Source organism: Balaenoptera borealis (genome assembly GCF_965194805.1).
Source record: "Balaenoptera borealis genome assembly, chromosome: 19".
NCBI lineage: Eukaryota > Metazoa > Chordata > Mammalia > Artiodactyla > Balaenopteridae > Balaenoptera > Balaenoptera borealis.
In genome coordinates this window covers 27783636-27806660 of record NC_138878.1, presented here as the reverse complement: position 1 = coordinate 27806660, position 23025 = coordinate 27783636, and the positions used below count along the sequence as shown (strand labels likewise).

At 45.4% G+C, this 23025-nt stretch overlaps 2 protein-coding genes across 4 annotated transcripts in view; one reads left to right on the top strand and one right to left on the bottom strand.

The window, feature by feature from the left end:
• GNAO1 (G protein subunit alpha o1) overlaps positions 1-13966 on the bottom strand; it is a 170728-nt gene extending 156762 nt beyond the window's left edge. Inside the window, exons 1-2 of one of the 3 annotated variants that reach the window (XM_082366985.1) lie at positions 13129-13966; positions 12864-12906 (exon numbers count right to left, since the gene is read on the bottom strand). In XM_082366985.1, the coding sequence (XP_082223111.1) occupies positions 12864-12906; positions 13129-13246 (161 nt within the window). In that variant the 5' untranslated portion in view covers positions 13247-13966. The remainder of the gene's footprint in view (positions 1-12863; positions 12907-13128) is intronic. The other 2 variants (XM_082366983.1, XM_082366984.1) reach the window with 2 other exon arrangements.
• Positions 13967-14038: 72 nt separating this feature from the next.
• The window catches only part of CES5A (carboxylesterase 5A), a 291154-nt gene continuing 282167 nt past the window's right edge, over positions 14039-23025 (top strand). The window contains 2 exon segments of the mRNA XM_082367012.1: positions 14039-14103; positions 15846-15949. The gene's annotated coding sequence lies outside the window, so the exon portion shown is untranslated.

Below are 23025 nucleotides of genomic sequence, written 5' to 3'. Positions count from 1 at the left end.
CTCCGTGGGTTGCACGGTGGCTCCTCTCTGCCTCTTTAATCCCATTTCGCATTACTTTTCCTTCCCTGTGGTCCAGCCTCCCTGGCTGCCTTTTTGCTCATTTCTGCCTTAGGGCCTTTGCATCTGCTCTTCCCTCTTCCTCAGCTCTTTCCTGACCAGCTTTCTTTCCCTCATCTCCTCTCACCACTCCCCACTGTTTGAGCCCAATTTCTTCCTTTCGAACAAACACATCACTACATGAAATGACCTTGCTCATTCATTTACTTGTTTACTGTCTATCCCCCTTCTCTAAAGCTGTAAGGTCCTTAAAGGCAGGGAGCTTGTAAGTCTTATTAAGAGCTCCGTTCCTAGAAACTTAGAAAACGCGAACCCATGGTTGGGCTTCCATTGGGATTCACAGAATGAACACACGTGTGCCAAAGAAGTAGGGACTAGTGAGGTCCACGTGGTTGAAACTCTAAGAAGATTCAAAGAAGAAACAGGCCTTATATTGCATGCACATGGGGGGAAAAAAAAAGGTAGGAGGACTGGTCACAACTCCGAACCAGGGTCTCCCTACTGCCATTCTACCATCCCTTCCCCAAAGTCCCCAATGATGGGGCCACAGAGTGCCTGCGACACAGAGCCGGGGCCTCTCCCATCCTGGCCCTCTGGAGCCGTCAGGCTTGTTTCTCTCCTGAGGCCTGGGTCCCTTCAACTCTTCTTTGCCCACCTGGCTGGAGCTCCCACACACAGCCAGCTCAGGCTCACGGGCCTTCTTTCTCCTATCCATGTGAATTCAGAGAGGCAGGGGGAGCCCAGGGGTTATTCTGTCTTGCACTCTTCCCCGGGGAAGAGCCACACAGGACCCTGGTCTTGTAAACCCTGAGAGATTATGAGACAAATTCCTGCCTCGCAGGGCCCCACGTGCTCAGCGAAGGGTACACATGGACACGACATGCACTGGTGTCCACAGTTCCCTGAGCTGATGTCCCAGTTTTCTCTCTCAGTTAGCACTAGAGTTCTGAAAGCTTAATTTTGTTATAATTTATTATCTCAGTTGGGGGTGGCCAAGGGAGAAGGCGGGGAATTCCTTTGCCACGAGAACATCTGTTTTGCTGGATAGCAAAACTTAAATTATGACCTCAAGACTTGAGCAGAAGCTTATAGCTCGTTCGGTCCAGTCTCCTAATTTTATATGTAAAGATACTAAATCCTAGAGAAGTTAAGGAACTTGCCTGGGGCCAACAAGCTAAATAGGGACAGAGCTGGGGTAGAACTCAAATTTCCTTAATCCCAGTTCAGCCTTATCTCCACCTTACAATGTTCTTGAATTTGGCTTTTATCCCTTCCCCTCCACTGAAACTGCTCTTTGAAGGCCACTAATAGCCTCTATCACCAAATGGCCTTTTCTTAGTCCTCATCTAACTGGACAATGCCACGGAACAGAACTGTGCTCACCACACAAAACTTCCTGAAGCACACGTGGCAGGGCCTCCTCTTGTGCCTCTGACCTCCAGCCCCTTTTCCCAGTTGGAGCTACCTCTGGGTCTATCGAAGGCAGGCTCCCCTGCCTCACTCACCTCCACAATGTGGGGGGTGGAATCCTTCCCTGAGACCCCTTCTCCTCTTCATCTGCATTCCCACCCCAGGGGCACTGCATCCACTGACTCTCATGGTCTTACCACACAGGGCAGCCAAGAGTCCCCTACTCTCCTTCCAGCCCCGACTTCTCTTCCCCAAGAAAACCACTGAACATTGCGAACATGGAAGTTATCCTGCAAGGACCGGAAATTCGTGCTTGCGGTCTGACTCGCCATCTTCCCTCTGCTACTTCCCTTCCTGCTCTTATGCTTCCAAACTTGACGGCATAACTAAACTCCAAAACCCAGGTTCAAAACTGGGAGGACTATTCTGATCTACTCCTTTCTCCCCATGTTCAACTAGACACCAGGTCTCACTTATTCTGCCTCCAAAATCTCTCCCCCATCCAATTCCTCATTGCCTTTCATAGCAATCCTCTAGTGCAGACTACAGAAATCTCTCTCTGCTGTTGAGCCTCTTCTCTGGTCTCCCTCTTCAAGCTCTCCTGACTTGGCACTCTACTACCCTACCATGTAGGGAGGAGGTTAGTGCACCCTACCATGTATTCACAGTGTGTACCCCGTAGCGAAATGCTCAGGGAAGCCTACAGTCCAGCTCCACTCTTCCTTTCCACACTTCTCCTCATATTCTCACAAACCCCAACTCTTCAGTTACATAAGACTGTCCACTACCCCATGATGGTGCCCTGCATGTTTGAGTCTTGCTTTTGTGCTTCAGCTCATACTGTTTCATCTTCCTGGAAGGCCTTACCCATTTTTAAGATGATTTTGGTTGTAAAGGAGAGAATTCCAGCTCAAATTAGGTTATGTGAAAGGAGGGATTTATTGGTTCACATAACTATCCAGTGCATAGAGCCAGCTTCAGAGAATACAATAATTATCATCAAAGGTCTTTCTGGCAACCCCTCTCTCTCCTTCTCTCTTTCCCCCATTCCCCCATCCCCCGAAGTCTCTCCCACAATAGGTAAACTTCCTTCCTGCACAGAGTAATGGAGATGTGGAAACATGGCCACAGACAGCTCCGGGCTTTCATCAATCTAACCCAGTGAGGACCTTGCTGGGATCCCAGATGAAGAGCTCCTTTCTCATAGTAACTATAAAATCCCAGAGAAGGACTCTGCTCGACCTGGACTGAGTCACACCACATCCCCTGGAAAGATCACTATGGCCAGGGGAATGGGAATTTGTGAATGGCAAGGCCTGGGTCACATGCCCATTTCTATCTTCAAGCAGCAGGGGTAGTCATGGCAGCCCCACGGGGACAGCCTGGAATGAGGGAATCTGGGCAGAGTAGAACAACCCAGTTCCACTGAACTCTCATTTCTCCACCTACTGCCTCCAGGCTTAATCCTGAGCCCTAGTCCAAATCAAATTCCAGTTTTGCCTCTTCTGTGCACTGACTGTCTCCCCCAACTGATCCAACTCTCTGAGGGCAGGAATTGGATTCCTACGTGATCAGTATAAGGCTTCACGCAAAGGTGTGTCTCCAAAAAAATTTTCACAGTCTGCAATTACTATGTCCAATTATTTCTTTGTGAAGGCATTGCCTGATTCCCCTGGGACTGACTTCCCCACCACCGAATCTCCAAGCACCTAGAACAGTGCCTAACACATAACAGGTGCTAGATGAATATTGAGTAAATGAATAAATGAGTGGTTTGAATAGAATAAAGGTTACCAGCCTTTGGTGTTTGGTAAACGAGCACAGCTGCTTTTTAATTCTTCCCACTTCACAGAGAAAAATAAATGATAAGGCAAGAACTCCAACTTCTTGTCCCCACCATCCCACCCCCAAATTTCTGTACACATACCCCATGCTTATGGCCTTCCTGTCAATCTCAGGGGAGGAGATGCACATTCATGTCCAGATCAAGCTGCCCATCCACACTCTGCACCCCCTCCTCCCTGCCCATCCTCTTGGGGCTCTGCTCTTTCTACCACTTCCTCTTTCCTATACCTTCTACATCTCCCTCGGTCTGGACTCTTCCTTTACAGCTTCTCAGTGGATCCAAGTCCCCCCCATGGGAGCCAAATGAGGTCAAATAAACCCTCCCTGAGCCCTCCCCGCTTCTCCCCCCTTCCTTCTACAGTTCCGGTTTCTTTTCCAGGAGACTCCATTTGTGGCCTCAACCTCCTCAATCCCACATGCTTAACCCCACTGCATTTTGGCTTTTCTCCCGTCACTCTATTGAAACTGCTCTTGCCAAGGTCGCCAACAAGTTTCCAGACCCAATGGTCACCTGCCAGTCTTCATCTTATTTGACTCTTGCAGTATCTGACTCAACTAACTACTTCCTCGCCTTCTTGAAATTCTTTCCTTCCTTGGCTCCCATGATGCTGCTCTGCCTTGGATTTTCTTTGCCGCCTCTTAGCTCACTCCTTCTTGGTTTCCATCACAGGCTCCTCTCCCTAGATGTTTCTCAGCTCCTGGAGCTGTGTGTGGGGGGAGATGCATTCTCTGCCTTCTCTCCCCTTCTAACTTAGCCTGGTGAGATTCCCAACTTTCAAGGCTCTCACTGCCCATGAGCACCACAGAATTCCAAGTTGACCCTTCTCCCCAAGTGCATCCTATCTCCTCATCCACATATCCAACTGCCTGCCAGGGATCTCCACTTGGATGATCCACAAAAATCATGATCAAACATGACCAAAATAAGTCAGCATTCTTTTCCTCAAGCCTGCCCTCTTCCTCCTGCATTTCTCCATCTCAGGGAATGGCACTACCATCCCACCAGTGGCCCAAACCAGGAATCCTGGACTCATTTTTGTCTACATCCTTTAAAATGCAGTTCCTCCTCAATGCCATTCCAGTTGATCATCAAAAAAATTCAATTATTGCACCGTCCAAATAGCTCTTAAATCTATCTCCTTTTCCCACCTCCCACTACCACCACTTTAGTTTCGTTCTTAATCTTTTCCCACCTGGATCACAGAGATAATTTTCCATCTGGTCTCCCAACCTGAGGACCTGCCTCCTTCCAGTCCACGCAGGTGATCTGTCTCACGCACAAAGGGATCCTGCCGACCCATTTCCTTAAAATTCTCTGGTTCTTGAAAGTTCTCATCACAAGGTAAAAAATGTTAACTATGTATGGCGATGGATGCTAACTAGACTTCCTGTGCTGATCATTTTGCAATACATACAAACACCGAATCACCTCACTGCACACCTGAAAGTAATAGAACGTTATGTCAGTTATACTTGAATTTAAAAAAACCGTTTGGCGGCATCTCATTACACACAGAATAAAATCCAAAGTCCTTGGCACAATAACAAGGCCCTTCATGACCGGATCTCTGTCTCATCTTTTATCCTCCATCTCTTGACACTCCTTTTATATATTGTGTTCTAATCAAACCAAATTATTTCACATTCCCAGCACGTTCCATGTGGTGACATATCTCAGTGCCTTCTTACATGTTGGTCCCTCTGCCTGGCATTCCTTTTCTCCACCTGCTAACTACCACTCATTTTTAAGACTCAGCCCACGTGTCATTTCTCTTGGCCAATGTTCCTGCCTAGAGAAGGTGCCCTCTGTTCTCCCACAGCCCCGTGGCACTTCCTGCTCTGAGGTGTAAGTGTCTTTTACACATATCTCCCATTAGGCTGAGTTCTTCAAGAGCAGGGACTAAGACCTTCCTCCCTACTTCCATGGCATCATGTATATGTCTAGCTCACACTAGGTGCTCAGTAAATGCTTATGGGTGAGCAGATGGATTAATGGATGGATGGATGGATGGATGGATGGATGGATGGATGGTTGGCTGGCTGGCTGGCTGAATGGATGGATATCCTACTATCCTGTCTTTCCCAAGTCTTCTCCGACCACTTCCTTCCACCAAAGCCTGAACCTTCAGTGGCAGCTCCTCTCTGTTGCCACCTACTAATGGCCCACACTTCTGAGGCAGGAATGGAAAATGATTCCAGGAGCTGTCCAGATGGTGATTAGGGACCACTCTGGCGTCAGAATCAATGTGATACACGATGGTGACCACCACCTCCACCTCCAGAAGGAACCCGGCCCCAACCAACCACTTGCTATTCTTGGTTGAGAAATCAAGTGAGCAGGGGGACAAATACAAGGCACCGACTACTGGCCTTGCAGGATTTTATTTTACTTTAATTTTTTGGTGCTATGAAAAGCATAATGTTTTTCCTCTTTTCTGTAAAGAAAATTAGAACTAAAGATGGCTCAGCAGATAAAACCTGTGGGCGGTAAATACTCCCACTATTCCCCCCTGCATTTCAGGCTTCTAGGTTTCTCTTTGCATTTACTGAGCTAGAATCCTGAAAGAGGCCTGAGGAATTCTAGCTCATATCCTAAGTAAGAGATGAAAAGACTGAGGCTCAGAGGGGCTAAACAACTTGCCCAAAGTCAAGTTAGAGAAGGAGCCAAAATTAAAACACAGCTCTCCTGATCCTCCCCTTTAACTATTCTGCAAATCTCCCAACTCCCTGGATCTTAGGCACCTGAACCTGGGCAAGTTCCTTCCTGTCTATGCAGCCCTCCCATCCAGGGTGGAAGTCAGGGCTGTCTCCATTTCTAAGCAACCTGGAAGCCACAGACAAACCACTTCTTCCATTAACATGTCACTGGGTCCCTCCTCCCAGAAACATCCTGTTTCTCAATCACAGGATACTTTCAGATCCTCCTCTTTGGTTTGAGAAGCACATCTGCATGAAAAGTTTGGTTAGAGGTGGTTTTCTCTAAATGCCTCTCAGGACTATGACTTTCCTGGCTGAGAAAGCTTTGTGGTTGAGGTTGCTATTCTGCAATTATCTTGGCCTTAAAAGAGCTTTCATGGGTACCCCCTACCCCCTCAGGAGGGAGCCAGAATTGATTCTTCTATGTTTAGAACCTCGCATCAAAGACCTCAAGAATCTGAACATGAAGGTAATTTCCAATTTCATAGCTCACTTAGAACAGGAAAGGAGCTTGGGGGTAGCCCTACTACTCCAGTAGCCAACTACTCCAGGAAACAGAGCCCCCAGAGCGGCAGGGGCAGAGCCACCTATCTTGACTCCTGGTCCAGTGCTCTCTCCCACTCTCTGTAATATCACTCCAGCCTCCTGGGCTGAAGCAGCTGCGCCATCAAAAATGTCACATCACTTATGACAACACAATTAGTTATATAACTGATGCTGCAGAGCAGGCAAGGGGAAGAAGCCCTGAGCGTGAACCACAGCGCCCCGCTTCTGGCTCTCAGGGAAGCTAAGGCCCACATACTTGAGAACTCCATATGGGAAGGGAACACCCACTAATCAATCAAAGGAATCAAAACTGTAGCTGACATATGTAAAATGACTTCTATAAAACTGTTAAAAGGGCATTTCATATATTACATCACTTATTGCTCACAACCCTGTTAGGTATTTTTATTATCAGCCCCATTTTACAGGCAAGGAAACTGGGGCACAAAAAAGTAACTTGTTTAAGGGCACACTTCTAGTTAGTGGTAGAGTCAAGATTTAAAGCCAAGCAGCCTGGTTACAGAGCCCAAGCTGCTAACTGCCTCTCAGTTTTAAAAGCACGCTGAACGGCTTCTCTCAATAGGAATCCACCTATCTCTTTGAACCAGTAACAGGTCACTGCTCCTTTCTCTACTTCCTCCGCTATGCTAATGACTGATTTCTCAGGAGGTTTCTTTCCTAACCAGTAATGTGCATAAATGAGAGACATAGAATAAAATAAGAATGCGATACCGGTTTGAACAAATTCTTAGAATGCAGTTTGAGCACCTTCAAGCTTTTTATGATGATGCAGTCAATAAAGTGAGGTGAAGTGCTCTTCTTACAGCATCTGCTAACCATTTTAAAATCCATGTAGTATGTATGTAAACACACACATACGTGCACATTTTTAAAAATTTTTTCAAAATCAAAAGTTGTTCTTTGCTAGTGTCATATTTTGCGGTAATTCTTTCCAAAATGTTTTATTCAGTTTGAAATCACCTCCTCACCAGCTTGTCTACTATCTTTCAGATCAAAATGTGCTCTTGCGATAATGGTCTGTCTAGTTTTGTAAGAAATGAGAGACTTAGAACACCCCGGGAGAGAGGGAACCAAGTCCCTGCATCCAGATTGACTGAGCACATGTCAGAAAAATATGACCTTATTCTACTCATATTAAATCTCCAGTGTTAACAGTGAGAAGCTGAAAAACATGTGATCCTGTCCTATCTTTAGCAGGTGTGGCTAAGATGCATGATATAATCTGGGGAGTTCCAAGTGCTAAAAAAACAAGACAGTCCTCTGACTCTGGGCACTATAAATCTAATCTAGCCCCACACAGAGACTAGAAATTCTGGATTCCTCTGGAGTCTTGTCAATCCTGAATGAAGCTTCATCCATTTAATCTCATCAGCAACAACCCTTGCAATAAGCACACGGGTTCGATTTCAGAATCCAACAGGTGACTGAGGTTCAAGAATTCCACAGCTGATTCCTGAGGAGATCAGGTGGACTGTTTGCTACTCTTCTGGCAGGAAGGTCTGCTGGTATTTACAGCTCAGTGAACAGTAAGGAGGGAGAGAGCACCATCCATCAGCAAAGGAGAACTCATCTGCTACTTGATCTGACATTCTGTTTGTGCTCACACTGTCTCCAGAGAGCAAGGTGCATCCATTTGAATAAACATGGAGACAGGAGGAAGGGGAGGGGGAGCAAAGCAGTCAAAGAGATGATTGTAGAAACAAGAAGTCCACAGATCGAGGAGCTCTTAGTGGAGCGCTGCCCCAACATGGGACCCTTTGGGGATGTGCAGGAAACGCCCTTTCAGACGACTGTACTTTTACTGAATAATGGCTACAAGTTGCTATTCACCTCCTCTCATGCCTGCCACTTAGCAGGTACCAAACAGCGGTGTGCTAAATGAACACAGGCTTGCCCTGAACCCAAGCCAAAGACTAAACACCCTAATTACAAAGTCAGGGTCAGCTGGTAGGAGGAAACCACCAGCTTTTGGCAATCTTAAGATTGTCTTCCCTGTCTGGTAGGGTCTGTCCTCAGACTCCAATCCTACTGGAAGGGCTGGGATATTTGTATGAGCAATGGTGTCTTCACCAGGCAAATCCTTAAATTTTGTTTTACCGGTGGCACTGAGCAAGCACCTTGGAAAGGAACACACATCCAAAGTGCTCCACTTTACTGTGTTCACTTATATAAAGCCTACCAGCTAGCAACCATGCCTCAATTGCCACCTTCGGACTCTCTAGCTCCCTAAAAATTCACTTAATGCTCCAGAGACAACAGAGAGCCTGAATATGACATCACAGAAAACTCAACATCTCAAATGCGGACAGACTGTGGTGCCCATGGCAACTCCACAGTTCATTCTACATTTTCATCAGGTAGATGGTCCAAGTAGTTGTCACTATTTGCTCAGAATGGGAAGTCACTTAAAGTGATTCTGTTGATTCCATATATAATGCCTTAAGAGATTTCTTTGATAGGGTTTTGGTGATTAAATAAAATTAATACTTGCTGTTAAAATTTTGATTAATTGGAATAAAAGAGTCCCCTGATTGACTGCAAAAATGATGAGGCTGTATCACAGGTGAGGTCAGGACCTCCTAACAAGCAAAATTATTTAAAATGTCACACATAAAAAGTCACTGATTACTCATGGTATGTGTAAAATTATATTTTGCCATCTCAATGATCATTGTTTATTTCTCAGTATGGAAATGTTCTGGATTGTCTGACACAGAGCTCCCAAACACTAGTTCACAATCACATACACAAAGAAAAAAAAACCTAGCAAGCTATTTTCAAATGAAAATTTTAATAAAGTATTAAGAATCAGGCTTTTCAAATGACAGTCTAACATGTGGCCTCTCTTAATGGATGCAAGTTTCCCACTGCAACATGTATCAAGCAAAAGAATGTCAAAGGTCAGTTTCCCTGCAATGTTCCTAGCCTGCTACGGGTGTTAACACTTTGTTCTAAGCAGCATCTGCCAGCCAGGCCTTTGTAATATAATTTCAGTTACTACAGGCATATATGGAAGCCCCATCCGTCTTCTAATCAGCACGCCATAACGTGGATAAGAATGTACACTGAATGGAGTGGCTCTTTGCTCTTCTGGAAATGCTGATTAAAAAGGATCTGGAGATGTCTCAATATCAATATTCTTCCTCTCAATGCAACAGGCTGAGCTATTAAACCCCAGTCCCCATTAGGAAATCATCAAGTTCTCACAGGGCATCACTCACAGAGAACGCTCTAATTTCATCTGCCTGGGTGAAATAAAAGAGCATCCTGATTAACTCATAAGTATGGTCTGATAGGTTGTTAACCAATCGTACTGGCCAGGCATGTCCAAAATTGCGTTCTGTAAATGCCACCTACATTTTCAGGGCCAGCCCCACCCATAGTACAGTTCTCCTGATTCAAGTGACTCTCACCCAAGTGGCAATCTGGAAAATCACCTCTGCAAGGGAAGGCTCAAAAGAATTTGTCACTAGGATACAGTGACACCAATCCCACATTTTGTGGTTAATAAAACAAGTCCTGCATCCAGTTTGGCACAAGGCCCTGATCTGATTTATTTCAAGCCAAGCTGGAGGGCTCACAGGAAAAGCTGCCATTCATGAATGCTTCAGGAGGACAGGACACTAGGGTCCCTGTGGCAAAATTTACATGGGCCAGAAATCTTTCTGACTCACCTTTTGAGCAAACTTAGCTCATTTCCTAAAGAGAACTGGTGTATTTTAAAAAATATACTAACAGTTTTACCAACAAAATCTCAACTTTGCCTGTTATTTTTCTCCAAAAAGGCGTCCTGTCGGGTGATAAAGGGGGGAGTGCAGGGAAAAGAGAGAAAGTGCCAGGACGTCTGATTTAACCATCTGAAATATCTAACGCTTGATTTTTTTTCCCCTCTGTGAAATTTCCTCTGTGTAACCAAATATGAGACGCAGAAGACTTTCCCGGAGAAGTCTAAATACAGCCTTCATTTAAGATTTTCTGCCCCAGTACATAATTAGGAAATTTCATTCTAAAATGACACGCCTATCTCCTTGGAGAGCGTGCCTCTGTTTGAATAAAAAAGGCGAGGTATCCTTCAGGGTACACAGTATATATTTTTAAACTTCTTATTAAATCAACCTAATTTATGGGGCTTGTTCAGGAAAAGCCGGTAAGGAGTTGCTTCGGCAGATGCAAAGTTAATTTCCAGACTCCAGCATACACCCCCGCTTCCATCCCCGCTTCCCTCAACCGAGCGTTTCCGAATGCCTTCGGCCTCCTTCGAAGAGGCTCGGCTCTCTCCGCCGAGGCCCCGGCTCGGCTCCGAACACTGCCGAGTCCCTCCGAGCCTCGCGCCCAGCCTGCGCCGAGCCGAGCCGAGCGCCACCAAGCCTGAGCCTCCTCGACTTCTCCAGCCTCGGCTGGGCGCTGTCCACCACTCGCAGCGCCTGAAACCTCACCCAGCTCCGGTGGCTGGGGCTTCTACTGTGCTGCAAGCCTGCCACTGCAGATTACACAGTTCTGAAGTTTTGAAACGTCCCCTTTAGGGAGAAAGGGGTGGTGCTGCTTGCATTTACCGACCTGCAAGGGCTCCAGGCAGATGCAACATGCACCTTGTTGCAACGAGCAATTCCCCAGGCCCCGCCTTCGCATCCATTTGGGTTGCACAAGCTTCAAAGAAGCCCCAGGCCAAATTACCCGTGGATAATTTGGGTGCGGCAAGCCGAGGGGCCTCTGCACAGAAAGCTCCAGGGAGCTCTCGAACAAAAATAAGAATACGTCAAGCAGACGGGAGAAATTGTCTCCGAGTCGCTACTCCCTACCATCATGGCGCCGCCTAGAACCCGCTTGTCATGCCTGTTACACATGCAAGATTTCTTGCATCTTGGTTCTGAAACCGCAAGCATGCTTCGTCTCCCATCCACCTTTCTGCGAAAGGGGTTTTTACTTTCCATTGTTTTCCTATGGGATGCAATTACTTCGGCTATTCTGTCAAGCTGAAAAATAATCATTTTTGTTTACTGCACAGCAACCCCTAATTAGGAGCTGTGTGTGCACGAAGGTGTCACAGCAAAGCGACGTGGAATCCTCGCTAAACGGTCTTAACGAACTCCTCCGTCCCGAACTGACAGGCCAACGGAAGCAGCGGGGCTAGGAGGCCCAAGGGCGCGCACCCCTTTCCTAAGGTCACCCCCTCCCCAAGCAAAGCTGCCTGTGGGCTCACCAGGAACTGCTAACCAGGAGTGGATGGGGCAAGAAGCAAGCCTGGGAGTAGGAAGGAGGGGCAAGGCTCCTTACTGAGAAAGTGTGGAAGGGAAGGAATATCCCATTTTGTTTTAATTTTCAACCATCACTCAAATCCACCCCCAGTTAATTAGGAAGGGAAACTGATATCTAAGGCAGAAGGGGGTGGTGCGGCAAGTGGGGCCTGAAATCCGCATTGTGGGTAGATTACATGGAACACAGCCTATGCAGAGTGTAAATAAATACATTGATAAAGGCCATAGAGTGAACGAAAACTGCCAGTGTCAGGAGAGCAAAGGCTGGGAGGGTGGGGGAGAAAGGCGGGGGAGCAGCAAGGGGCGGGTATTCAGCCTCACAGCCAGCGTCCTCCTTCCACCTCTGCCTTGGATACACCTGTGCCAGCCCCATTCGCTTGGACACCCACCCCCTCCCCTACCACACGCCCCTTCCCCTAACCTCCGTCCTTTGGGGGTGGGGAGGAGGGGCAGAAACCACAGCCTCTAATTCAGCACCAAATCCATGAACAGCAGACACTTGATACTCCACCCCAGCCTAGGGCTGGGTCCCCTCCATGTTTTAGCCAAGTTCAAAAATCACTGCCCCAGGAGAAGAGTAGGGGGAAGTGGGATTATGGATGTGGAGAAGGGGGTGGAGGAAGGAGGAAAGAGAAATAGAGACAGAATGATACAGAGACACAGAGAAATGGAGGCAGCGATACACAGGAAACACCACACAATCAAGAGTAATGATCATAATCATGCCAATAGTGTGATGTTCTGATCAATATGGCGGACACTGTCATTCATACAACTACAGGCGCTCCCCTTCCCTCCACCCCACCCCCGGAGAAAAAAACACCCACCCTGGGAGTTGGGGTGGAAGACCCAGAACCAACGTAGGGCCTGGGGGAGGGGAGTCAAATTCAGGTGTGTGTATGCGTGTGCGTGTGCGTGTGTGCACGAATTAAAAACCGGGCCTGGAGAGCAATGTGAAGTGAGCAAGGTAATAAAAATTATTAAAAAATTATGCTTTATAAAAGTACAAATCCCAATGCCACAGGGACTTACTTCATCTGCTTCACAATGGTGCTTTTTCCAGATTCTCCAGCCCCTGTTGGGACAGACAGGGGGGAAAATTTGGTGAGTGTCAGCTTAGGGGACCGGGGTGGGGGGTGGGGGGTGGGAGGTAAGGCATGCGAGGGAGTGGGCGATCCTGGGCACATGGTGGTGCCAACTCGGGGACCAGGTCTCCCCAGGAGCGAGTTGGGGGGGACTGGGGGGGGGTGCAGAGTGGCCGGGGTCGGGGGATGGGGGTGGCAGTCCCGGTCCTTACCCAGCAGGAGTAATTTCACGTCTTTGGCAGCGCTGATGCCATCCTCTTTGAGGTTTTTCTCAATCGCCTTGCTCCGCTCGAGGGCGGCTCGCTCCTCTGCGCTCAGAGTACATCCCATGGTGGCCCCTTCCCTGCCACAGCCCGCACGACTCGGCTGGCACGGCTCCCCGGCTCGGCGCGCCCCCCACCCCCCCAGAAAGCAGAGCCTGGGCTCAAAGGGGAAAAAATCACGATAGCCTCCCCTTGGCTGAAAACAAAAATGTCGGGAAACCAGAACCCCCCAAAAAGACAGCCTCTAACAAGATTCCAGCCACGGAGACTCGCGGCAGCTGGCGGTGCACTGGGGGTGTCGAGGCGAGGGTGGCCGGGGTCTGGGGTTCCGGAGCCGAGGGAGGAGGCGCCCGCGGTCCGAGGAGGCGCGGGCTGCAGGCACTGAGGCTTGTGCACGACCCAAAATAAATAAAATAATAGTCGAGGCAGGAGTCGCAGCCGGAGCCGGCGGAGGGTGGGGTGGGGGGCAGGGTGGGTCCTTCTGCCGCTGCTGCCGGAGGAGGAGGAGGCGCGGGGTGTGGAGGGAGTGAGTTAGGGGATGCTGCTAGTGTATTTGCATCGCTGTTCCTCAGCCGTCGGTGCGTCCGCGGCGCCTTCGCCGACCCCCGCGCGCTGGGCAGGGCTGGGCAAGGGGCCGGGCCGGGGGGCAGGTCTCTAGCGGGAGACGGCGTCGCTGTTTCCCAGAGCTCGCATCGCTCGGTGGAGCCTACCGAAGAGAAAGGGAGAGCGCGACGGAGCCGCGGGCAGCCGGGAGCTCGAGGGGGAGCGAGAGGAGAGAGGCTGGGAGGGAGGGGAGAAAAAAAATGAAGGGAGAGCGAGCGAGCGAGCGCGCGCGCGCCACAGACCGGGCGGGGGAGGGGGCGAGCGCAGCGCGCGAGTGCGCCAGCTGCTCTGCGCACCCCGCACGGCCAGCCGCCCGCTGACGTAAGCAGGGCCGCGCGCCGGGCCCCCGGGACGGGGAGGGGCGGGGGGCGGGGGGGGCGCGCGCGCCGGGGTCCGCGTAACTAGCGGGGGCGCGCGCGCGGCGCGGCCTCCCCTCCCCCACCCTCTCCCCACTCCCCTCAGGGCCCGCGGCTCCCCGAGGTGGGCTCGTGCGAGGCCTAGCGGGGGCGGGGCCTGGGGCCGGGCTCGAGCCCGGGCGCCCCTCCCCGCCTCCGCCTCCGCCTCCGCCCTCGCCCAGTGCTCTGGCGGCTCGGGCCTGGTCAACGCGAGCTTGGGGCTGGGTCGCCCGCGCCGCCGTCAGGTGGGTCCACTGGGTCGTGGCCGGCGCCGCCTCCCTCGCTCTCCTGCCTCCTCTCCATCTTGGCTCCAGCAGCGCGCCTTCTTGGTTGCTCTCCGGCTGCTGGGGCCGTAGCAGCCGAGGTCAGGTGGCCTCGGTTAACTCGAGGAGACAGCGGTTCTGAGGGAACCTGCGTTCCCAATCATTCGCCCTTGGGGCGTAGGGGCAGATTCGGATTTTTCGCTTCCTGCGTCCCACAGACATTTATTGAGCACCTAGTATGTGAGAGAGGAGGCTGTGAGAAGAGGAACACAGCAGGATGAGACAAAGCCAGGGCCTGTTCTCAAGGAGCCTCTAAGCCTCCCTTTGCCATCGCGGACCCTGCTCCAAGATTGCCGGCCAAAAGGGCAGCGCAGGAGACAGTTCCCACACTGGGCAGCTTTTGGATGGGAGGGACAGGTTTTCATGTGTTACTTCCTCAACACAGAGCTTAAATGCTTTTGCTCATTTTGAAAGGTTTAGTTTGGTTGAGATTTTTGCACTGAGTCCTCTTGTCCTGCCTCTTCCCCAAACACAAATACGTTAAATGAATAGATTTTGAGAGAAGAGAGCTTCTTCCTCTATATCTTTTAAAACACTCCCCCGCCCCATCTCTTTTTAAAGTAAAGACCCAGCAACCTGGGTCAGTTATTCAGCGTACAGCTCATCAAATACTGAGGAAACACATACACTTCTGCCAAAGATCGGGCATGTTCTAGGTGGTCTCTGAGATTTTGAAGAAATTAGTTCTCACTGCACAAAATGGTTTTACAATCAGTTCCATCAGACAGCCTCAGGGGCCCTCCTAGAAAAAGGGGCCAATAGGAAAGATTGCATGGGGATAGGAGAGGCAACCGGCCAGTGGAAAACGTTTTTTCTAATAGTTGAGCATTTTTGTGGCTCTGAAAGCAAACTTGTTTGTTTGTTTCATTTCAACAATAGAAAAAACACCCCTGTTTTTGGAAATGTTACCCAGCATAAAAATACATTTGCAATGGGGCGGGGGGGGGGGGGGAGGCAATTAAGGCCCACAAGGAAGAAAACATTTTTTCCCCCGAATTTTTCAATTTGTTGTTTCCCAGTTTGGGTTTGCCTCATTCCACAAATAGCTGTCTATGTCAAAAGTTGTATGTAATGTAATTTGAATATTTAAACTTAGATCACATTTAAATATTGTAGAAAACTGACAAAGGACTCTTATAAAGAATTGTTTTATAAAGTAAATAACTTCTTCCCTACTTACCCTTACACCCCTACCCAGTCTCCTTTTGTGTGTGTATTGAGGAGAGGAGCTTAGGGGATGAATCTGGTTTGCTTAAAATCTGGCTGTCACTAAAAATCAGCCTCCCAGATCCAAAACAGAGCTTAGGTAACCAATATTCTATAGAATTTGTTATTTCTTTTAAAGGTTGCTAGGATGATTATGCAGATCTCTCAGATATAGGGAAAAAATTCAGCCACCTCACCCAGATTCTGCAATCCCTACGAGGCTGCATCTGAAATACTGAAGAGGTAAGACCATAACCATTTCTTTGTAAATGGTGGGTCATATTTTACATTTTAATGCTCTTTCATATGAAGTAATTTTTAATTGAAGATCTTAGACTCTCGGGGCATTGTGGTTTACATGGTTGAATCAAACTATCTTTGATTTTGGGTATATTTATTCCTTCTTGGTATCATACCTAGTATGGTGGAGGCACAAACCTATGTTTTGTGGTTTTCTTTACTCAGTACTTACTAAGCACCTACCTGCCATGAACAGGGTAATGTTCTAGGCACTATAGGTGTTGTATTTCAGGTTTGTCTACCCTGTTTTCTTTTTCTGGGTCACTTTGCATCTTTATAGCTCGGCTTCATAAAAGACTAATAATAATCCGCTTCACCTGTAGAGTGCTTTACAGCTTACAGAGCACTTTTATGAAAATTATCTCTAGTGATCCACATAAACCTCAGTTAGGGGTTGTGGTGTGGGAAGCATCATGGCTGAGTGAAAAGAGCCTGGGCCCATATCAACCTGGGTACCCATTTTACAGCTGAGAAAACTGAGCCTCTGAGGGGCTGAATAAATTGTTCAAGGTCATGCAGTCATTTAGTACTACTAATCCAGGGCTCCTTTTACAGGTTTGTGGACTATTTGAGAGATAACATGTTATACGTATTTATTATATATTTAAAAATATATATATATTTATGTCTGCATATATATATATATCATACTTCCTAGACTCACAGAAAGCTTACAACTCCAGAAACCAATCATATTCTGGTCCCCACCACCAAAAGAAGTAAGGATGACAACATCTCAGTTCTCTGTGAGTTATTAGTAATTAGATAATACCACAAGTGTTTAATTAGTTAATTAGTGTTTAAATAGTTAATTCCTGTGGGAATGAGGAAATTATAGTCCTAACATCAGGAGTAATCAGGGACAGATTCAATTTGGTTTTATTTTATATGATCCTCAGAATTATATTTCTCTGATTGTTCCTGTTGACCAAAAGAATAATTCTCCTTTACCCCACGTTAGGTCAACTATAGCCCTTACCACACATGGTTCAGCATACTTTTAATTTTAAAAGTAGGTGATCAGAATATTTTATATACTCTCTAAAAGGAACAACAAAAGCCTACAATGAGTTGCTTTTGTACCACATGTGGCTCCTATTCTGGAGGACAGTAATTTACAATATAAGCAAGATCCTCCAGGCCTAACTTACAGAATGTGGGCTCTGATTTGATGAACTGAATTTCCGTATTTGTTCCTTTTTGAGGTTACTTTAATTAAATATGCATGTATTGACCATCTACTGTGTTTAATGTATTGACTTAGACTCAAAGGGAGGTTTAGACATGAGCTTGGCTTCCTGAAATCTTGAAATCCCTGGAATGTTTCAAAACAATTCACATCAGAATCAGCTGGGGTGCTTGTTAAAAATTCAGTTACCCATCTTACTTCTACCAAGTCAGACTATTCTAAAATCTGCATTGGTATCCACTCCCTAGGTGATTTTTCTGTACAAAGTGCTAGGTCTTATAGAGAATCTGTGCCAATTAATTCTACTAGTAGCTTACATTCTTAAAGTGCAAATATCTCTCCTGTTTCTGAATTCAAATTTTCTTTATGTTTAGTAGTTTTTGTATTTCTGTCAAAGGAAAAACTTATGAGAATTACTATTCCTTATGGACATTACTCTCCTCGTGGGAAGAAAATAGGCTAAAATGTGTGGTTCATGAGTTAAATGAAATCAAACTAAATGTCAAATGTATTAGGCATTTTGGGGAGAATGGTAGATCACTAGAGATTTTTAAGTTTCTGCACTAAGGGTTTTTATTATAAAATTGATAGCTTACACTCTAACTTAGTGGTGAATATAATTTAGAAGAATGTCTGGGTAAGGCTAAGAAATGACTTAGAGTTTTCTGATAAATATCTGGCATTAATGAGGGAAGATGCTGATCCAATTTTTTTTATGTCCCTAGAGGGTATTATTATCCTTATCCTATTGTCCTTGTTAGCTGTTATTCAGTGCTTCTCTGACTGGTATTAATATTATTTTGTGCACATCTCTCATACCTACCAGAACAGTGGTTATCAAATGTTATTGTGCATAAGAATTACGTGGGATGCTTTTTAAAATGCAGATTCCTGGGTGAATATCTAGAATTTCTGAATCAGTGAGTCTGAGGTGGAGCCTGATACTGTTCATTTTTACAATCATACGTTCTCCCCCAAGTGATGTGCTCAGGAAACATATCACTGGACTATAAACTCCTTTGAGATGAGGGAGTTACCACTTTGTATATATCCCAAAAGGTCAAGCATGGCCCATTGTCCACAGGTCATCAATTTTAATGCTATTAACCAAATTCACCTGTCTATAGACAAGGGCTAAATCAGATCATATATCAAAGTTCTTTGCAGTTCAGAGACTTTTTGATTTTTCTAATAGAAATTTTGTGACTTGATTCTGGAAAACTTTTTTTTTTTTTAAACATGTTTAAAGATTTATTGATTGATTGATTGATTGCTATGTTGGGTCTTCGTTTCTGTGCTAGGGCTTTCTCTAGTTGCGGCAAGCGGGGGCCACTCTTCATCGCGGTGCGCGTGCCTCTCACTATCGTGGCCCCTCTTGTTGCAGAGCACAGGCTCCAGACGCGCGGGCTCAGTAGTTGTGGCTCACGGGCCTAGTTGCTCTGCGGCAGGTGGGATCTTCCCAGACCAGGGCTCGAACCCATGTCCCCTGTATTAGCAGGCAGATTCTCAACCACTGTGCCACCAGGGAAGCCCTGGAAAACTTTTAAGATTGGGTGAGTTCGAAGAGGTAATGACTTATTTTCAAGTAAGATTCTGAAAAATGAAATGATACTGATTTTAAACAAACAAATGGGAGATTTGTTGGTATTTAGGAACTTGTGAGAATAGCATATGCCAAATGTTTTTGAAGTTTCCGTCAGAATATTCTTTGTTAAATTTCGTCTCTCATTTGTTATTTTGTGGACTTCATGAAAAAAATCAGTTTATCATTGTTAGGAATAAAAGATGACATGGGAAGAAATAAAGGTTTTGTGTACTTTTAAACGAAGGGACTTGCTTGAAGGCTTGTAGATAATTGAGTTGAGCTCTTAGGTTATTGAAGTCCATTATGTGGTCACTGTTGAGAACATTATTTGCTGAGTGTATTTTGATGGTTCAAGAACCCCAAAGAGAGTGCGCTTTGTGATTTTTCTCAATTTAGGATAGCACGAGAATCCCACAGGGATGCATTTGGCTTGAACTGAGTGGAAAGTTGGAGGGGGCTAGGACTGGTGCTTTCACATTGATAAGACTGACCAAGAGCTAAAATTGAAGTTGGAAGCTTGGCTTAAAATGAAAGCATTTCCTAACAGCTGTGATTCCTGTTGGCATTTTCTTGGAAAATCTTTCATCGGAAACCAAGATTCTTATTTGTTATAATAGGAATAATAGGACTTTTAAACCTACCTGGGCTAGAGTTGACAGATGTGATTAGCTGGTACATGTTTGTAAGGTATTATTTAATACTCTTGTCCTCCAGAAGATGAGATTCCCTGACACAAAGATTTCTTGCATTATTTATCATATTCTCTATCTCCATAGAGCCTTTCACACATGCAGCTCAAACACATTTAGACATTATCTCATTAGTCTTCTGTAAGCTTCAAGGTCCAAAGTCTTATTACAGCATTGCTCCTTAAAGATAGAAATGTTGTTGTTTGTTCCTGTCAGTTGTATTTGTGAAGGCAAAAAGTCGGTGAATTTATCTGAATTCAGTTAAAACCAGTTTGGATTGTCTGTAACAAGTGTGACTGGGGAAGGGGGAGGCTATCAATTAATTCAAACTTATTAGAAGTAGGTTGGGGGTGTTTGGCCAGACTAGAATGATTTAATTTTGTGACCTGTCTGCATCCTCTAAAGTACATGTGGTTTGGGGTGTTCCCAAAGTCTGCCAAGTACCAAGAGCATAGTGTTCCAGTGGGGAAACATGGTTCTTCACTTGAGCTAACATTTGGGTGTATTATCTGTTCCCCAAAGGCCTGTAAAACCCTGACCTCTGTGGCAGAAAAAAAAACATTTTTATAAAATTCCTGTGTGTGTGTGATGGAGCACATCTATAAAATTGAAGAAGGGTAATTCAGAGAGAGATGTATTTTCAACCAGACACCTATCCCATAGGACTTTAACTAGGATCATTCAGAGCTTGAAGTAGAAAGAAAAGAACTGAACTGATTTTCCTCTCAAGGAACACCTGCAGTTGGCTGTCTTTCCCCTTGGCCACTGTAACCTTTGGAGAGGGCTAAGAGAAGAGGAAAGAAAAAGGAGGAGGAAGGACTCTGAATTAGTTACATCCAATATAAATTTAAAACAGCACTGTTCCTAATGACCAAAGAGAGGACATATACAGATTTCAATAAAAACATTGAATGTAATGGCTTAAAATGACCAAAATTAAAGAGGTGGATGCCCAAAGGCAATCTTAAAAAAATTAATATTGGGATTAATTTTCATGGATTGAGAGGTAGGATGAATGGGGCAGGGAAAGAAAAAGGGTAAATTTTGGGATTGTTCAATTTGATCATCCTTTCTTTGATGCTACCACCTCTGCTTCTGTTTTAGGAAAGATGTGACACCAATCCTTCTTTCCTTCTTTTTTGCTTCTCCCACCTCTGTTCTACTCCGATACTTGGCTTTATCCTACCATAAACATCTCTTCAGGAAGAAAATAGTGATAAGAATGAAATTTTTCCTATCATTGCCTTCATTTATTTAATACATACTTATTGTGTTTACTGTGTTTACTATGTCAGACTCTGTTCTAGGAACACACTGGGAATACACTGTTGAATACAACACACTAGGTCCCCTGCCATCATGATGCATATAGTCTCTGATCTTTGAATTATAGCGCTCTCTCATACATTATTTAATTTGATCCTTTTAAGAACCCTTTGAAATAGCCCAGATTTCTATTTACATTTTATGCATAATAAAATTAAGCTTAGGGAAGTTCAACTGATTTACCTAAGATCATGCAGCTGGTAAATTGTGTAATCAGATGGTCACCCAAATTTTCTGAATTCCAGGACAGTGTTCTTTCTGCCACATTATGCCACTTTGCTAAGATCCAAGGTTCAAAGATTATATCTAAGTTGCTGTTTTTTTAAATTGAAGTATAGTTGATATACAGTGTTGTGTTAGGTTCTGGTGTACAGCAAAGTGTTTCAATTATACATATGTGGGTATGTATATATATATATATGCACATATATATGCATATATACACATATATATATTCTTTTTCAGATTCTTTTTAAGTTTCTCTTTTAAACAGTACCTAGACCAATTATATTATTTATATTTTAGCGAGTTATTACTTTACTCAATACTCCTTCCCCCCTTTGTCAGATATTATTGATCATCATAAATGAACTTTATCTAAACAATTCATGATCCCATGATATTTATTCCAATAAATTATTCCTAGTTCTTAGTACAAAATATATTATCTTTGTAGTGCATAATTATCAGAATATTCTGCATGTTTTGCAGCACCCTTTCCCTCATAAAGGTAACAACCAGAAATGGGGAGTAGATGATATACAACTATTAAAGGAAAATATTGAAAAGCTTTAGTCCCAGTAGGTTGGGAAAGTAATTTTCAAAACTAAAAAAAAAGTAACATCAAGAAGGGCAACAGAGTGAAAAGAGCACTGGACTAGGAATCAAGAGACAAAACTTTTAGTCTTGGTTTGGGAAATTCTGTTCTCTTTCCAGACCTCAATTTCCTCAATTAAGGAATGGAATTTTAGGCATCTTCTGTATTCTACATCCATAATTCTAAATCTGAGTTAAGTGAACAGAGACCTTGGAGAGTGACATTTAGGAAACTATTGAAGGCAAAGCAATAGACCTCTCCACAGGGCAAAGCAAGAAAATGTTACATATCCATTCAGTGCTTGAATCCAAGTCCATTTGTTCCACTATTGAAACGGTTCCTGTTTCTTTTTTCCTCCCTTCAGATCGAGTAAACCTTTCATACTTCTTATGACATTTGCTTTAGAAATATAACACCTTTGTAAACAAAACAAGCCAATATTATGAAAGGACTGTAGCTTGACTGATTTTTCAACTTAGAAGTGACACCACTCCTAGATATACTGGAATTTTTTTTTAAAGCCTGTCTTGAAAGGTTTTCTCCAAATTGCCTTATATCCGTTTTAGCACAGCAGGCACATGATGGCTCATAATCACCACCCAATTGATTTTGAGAGTATTTCTTTGTGGGTGAATAGGATGAGTGGGGAACATCCCACAGGGCTGGGGAAGGAGTGTCAAGGGAGTCGCATAGATCCAGGAGTGAGACAGCCAGTGGTAAGTAACCAAAGGGGCAGATGAGCTTGACAAGGGGTTGGCCTTCTCTCAACAGCCTCTACTAGATCTATTCAGTCCTGCCCTTCTTGTGATTTTCTCTGGCATTTGTTCTGACAGTTATCTCAATTCTTCACTCACTTCCCACACCCCTAGAGTGTATCTGTCAGATTAGTAATCACTTGGTTAGTGATTACTAGTTGCTCCCTGCCTACTTGCTGAAAAGGTTTCATCGAGGGAGTGGAGGAATTCAGCATATGCTTCTACCACCTTACAGATATCAGTTTCTAAGCATGAAGGAACTTAAGCATGAAAGAAAGGATTTATGGGTTCATCCAATAGTGAGCTAAAAATTAGTTTTTCTTTCACTGAAAAAGTGATCTGTTATTTTAAAGAAAAGTAGAATTGAACACAGGACACCTGGGTTCTCAACCCTAGGCTGTGACATTTCAGAATTTCTTGGGGGTGAAGACCACCTGCTCTTGGCTCCAGAATCCAGTTGCCCCTTGCTCACCTCAGGGAGCTATTCTATTTAGGAATCAGCCTCTTTCACAGCTGGCTGCCATCATTATAACTACTGAGAAAAACCACTATTACCTCTGTGACAACATCCTGAGGCTATGTCTGAAAGAGAATTCAAGTAGGGGATGAGAAGTTGGATCAGATAGGTCTTTTCCAGTCCTTTCAGCAGGGCCACTTA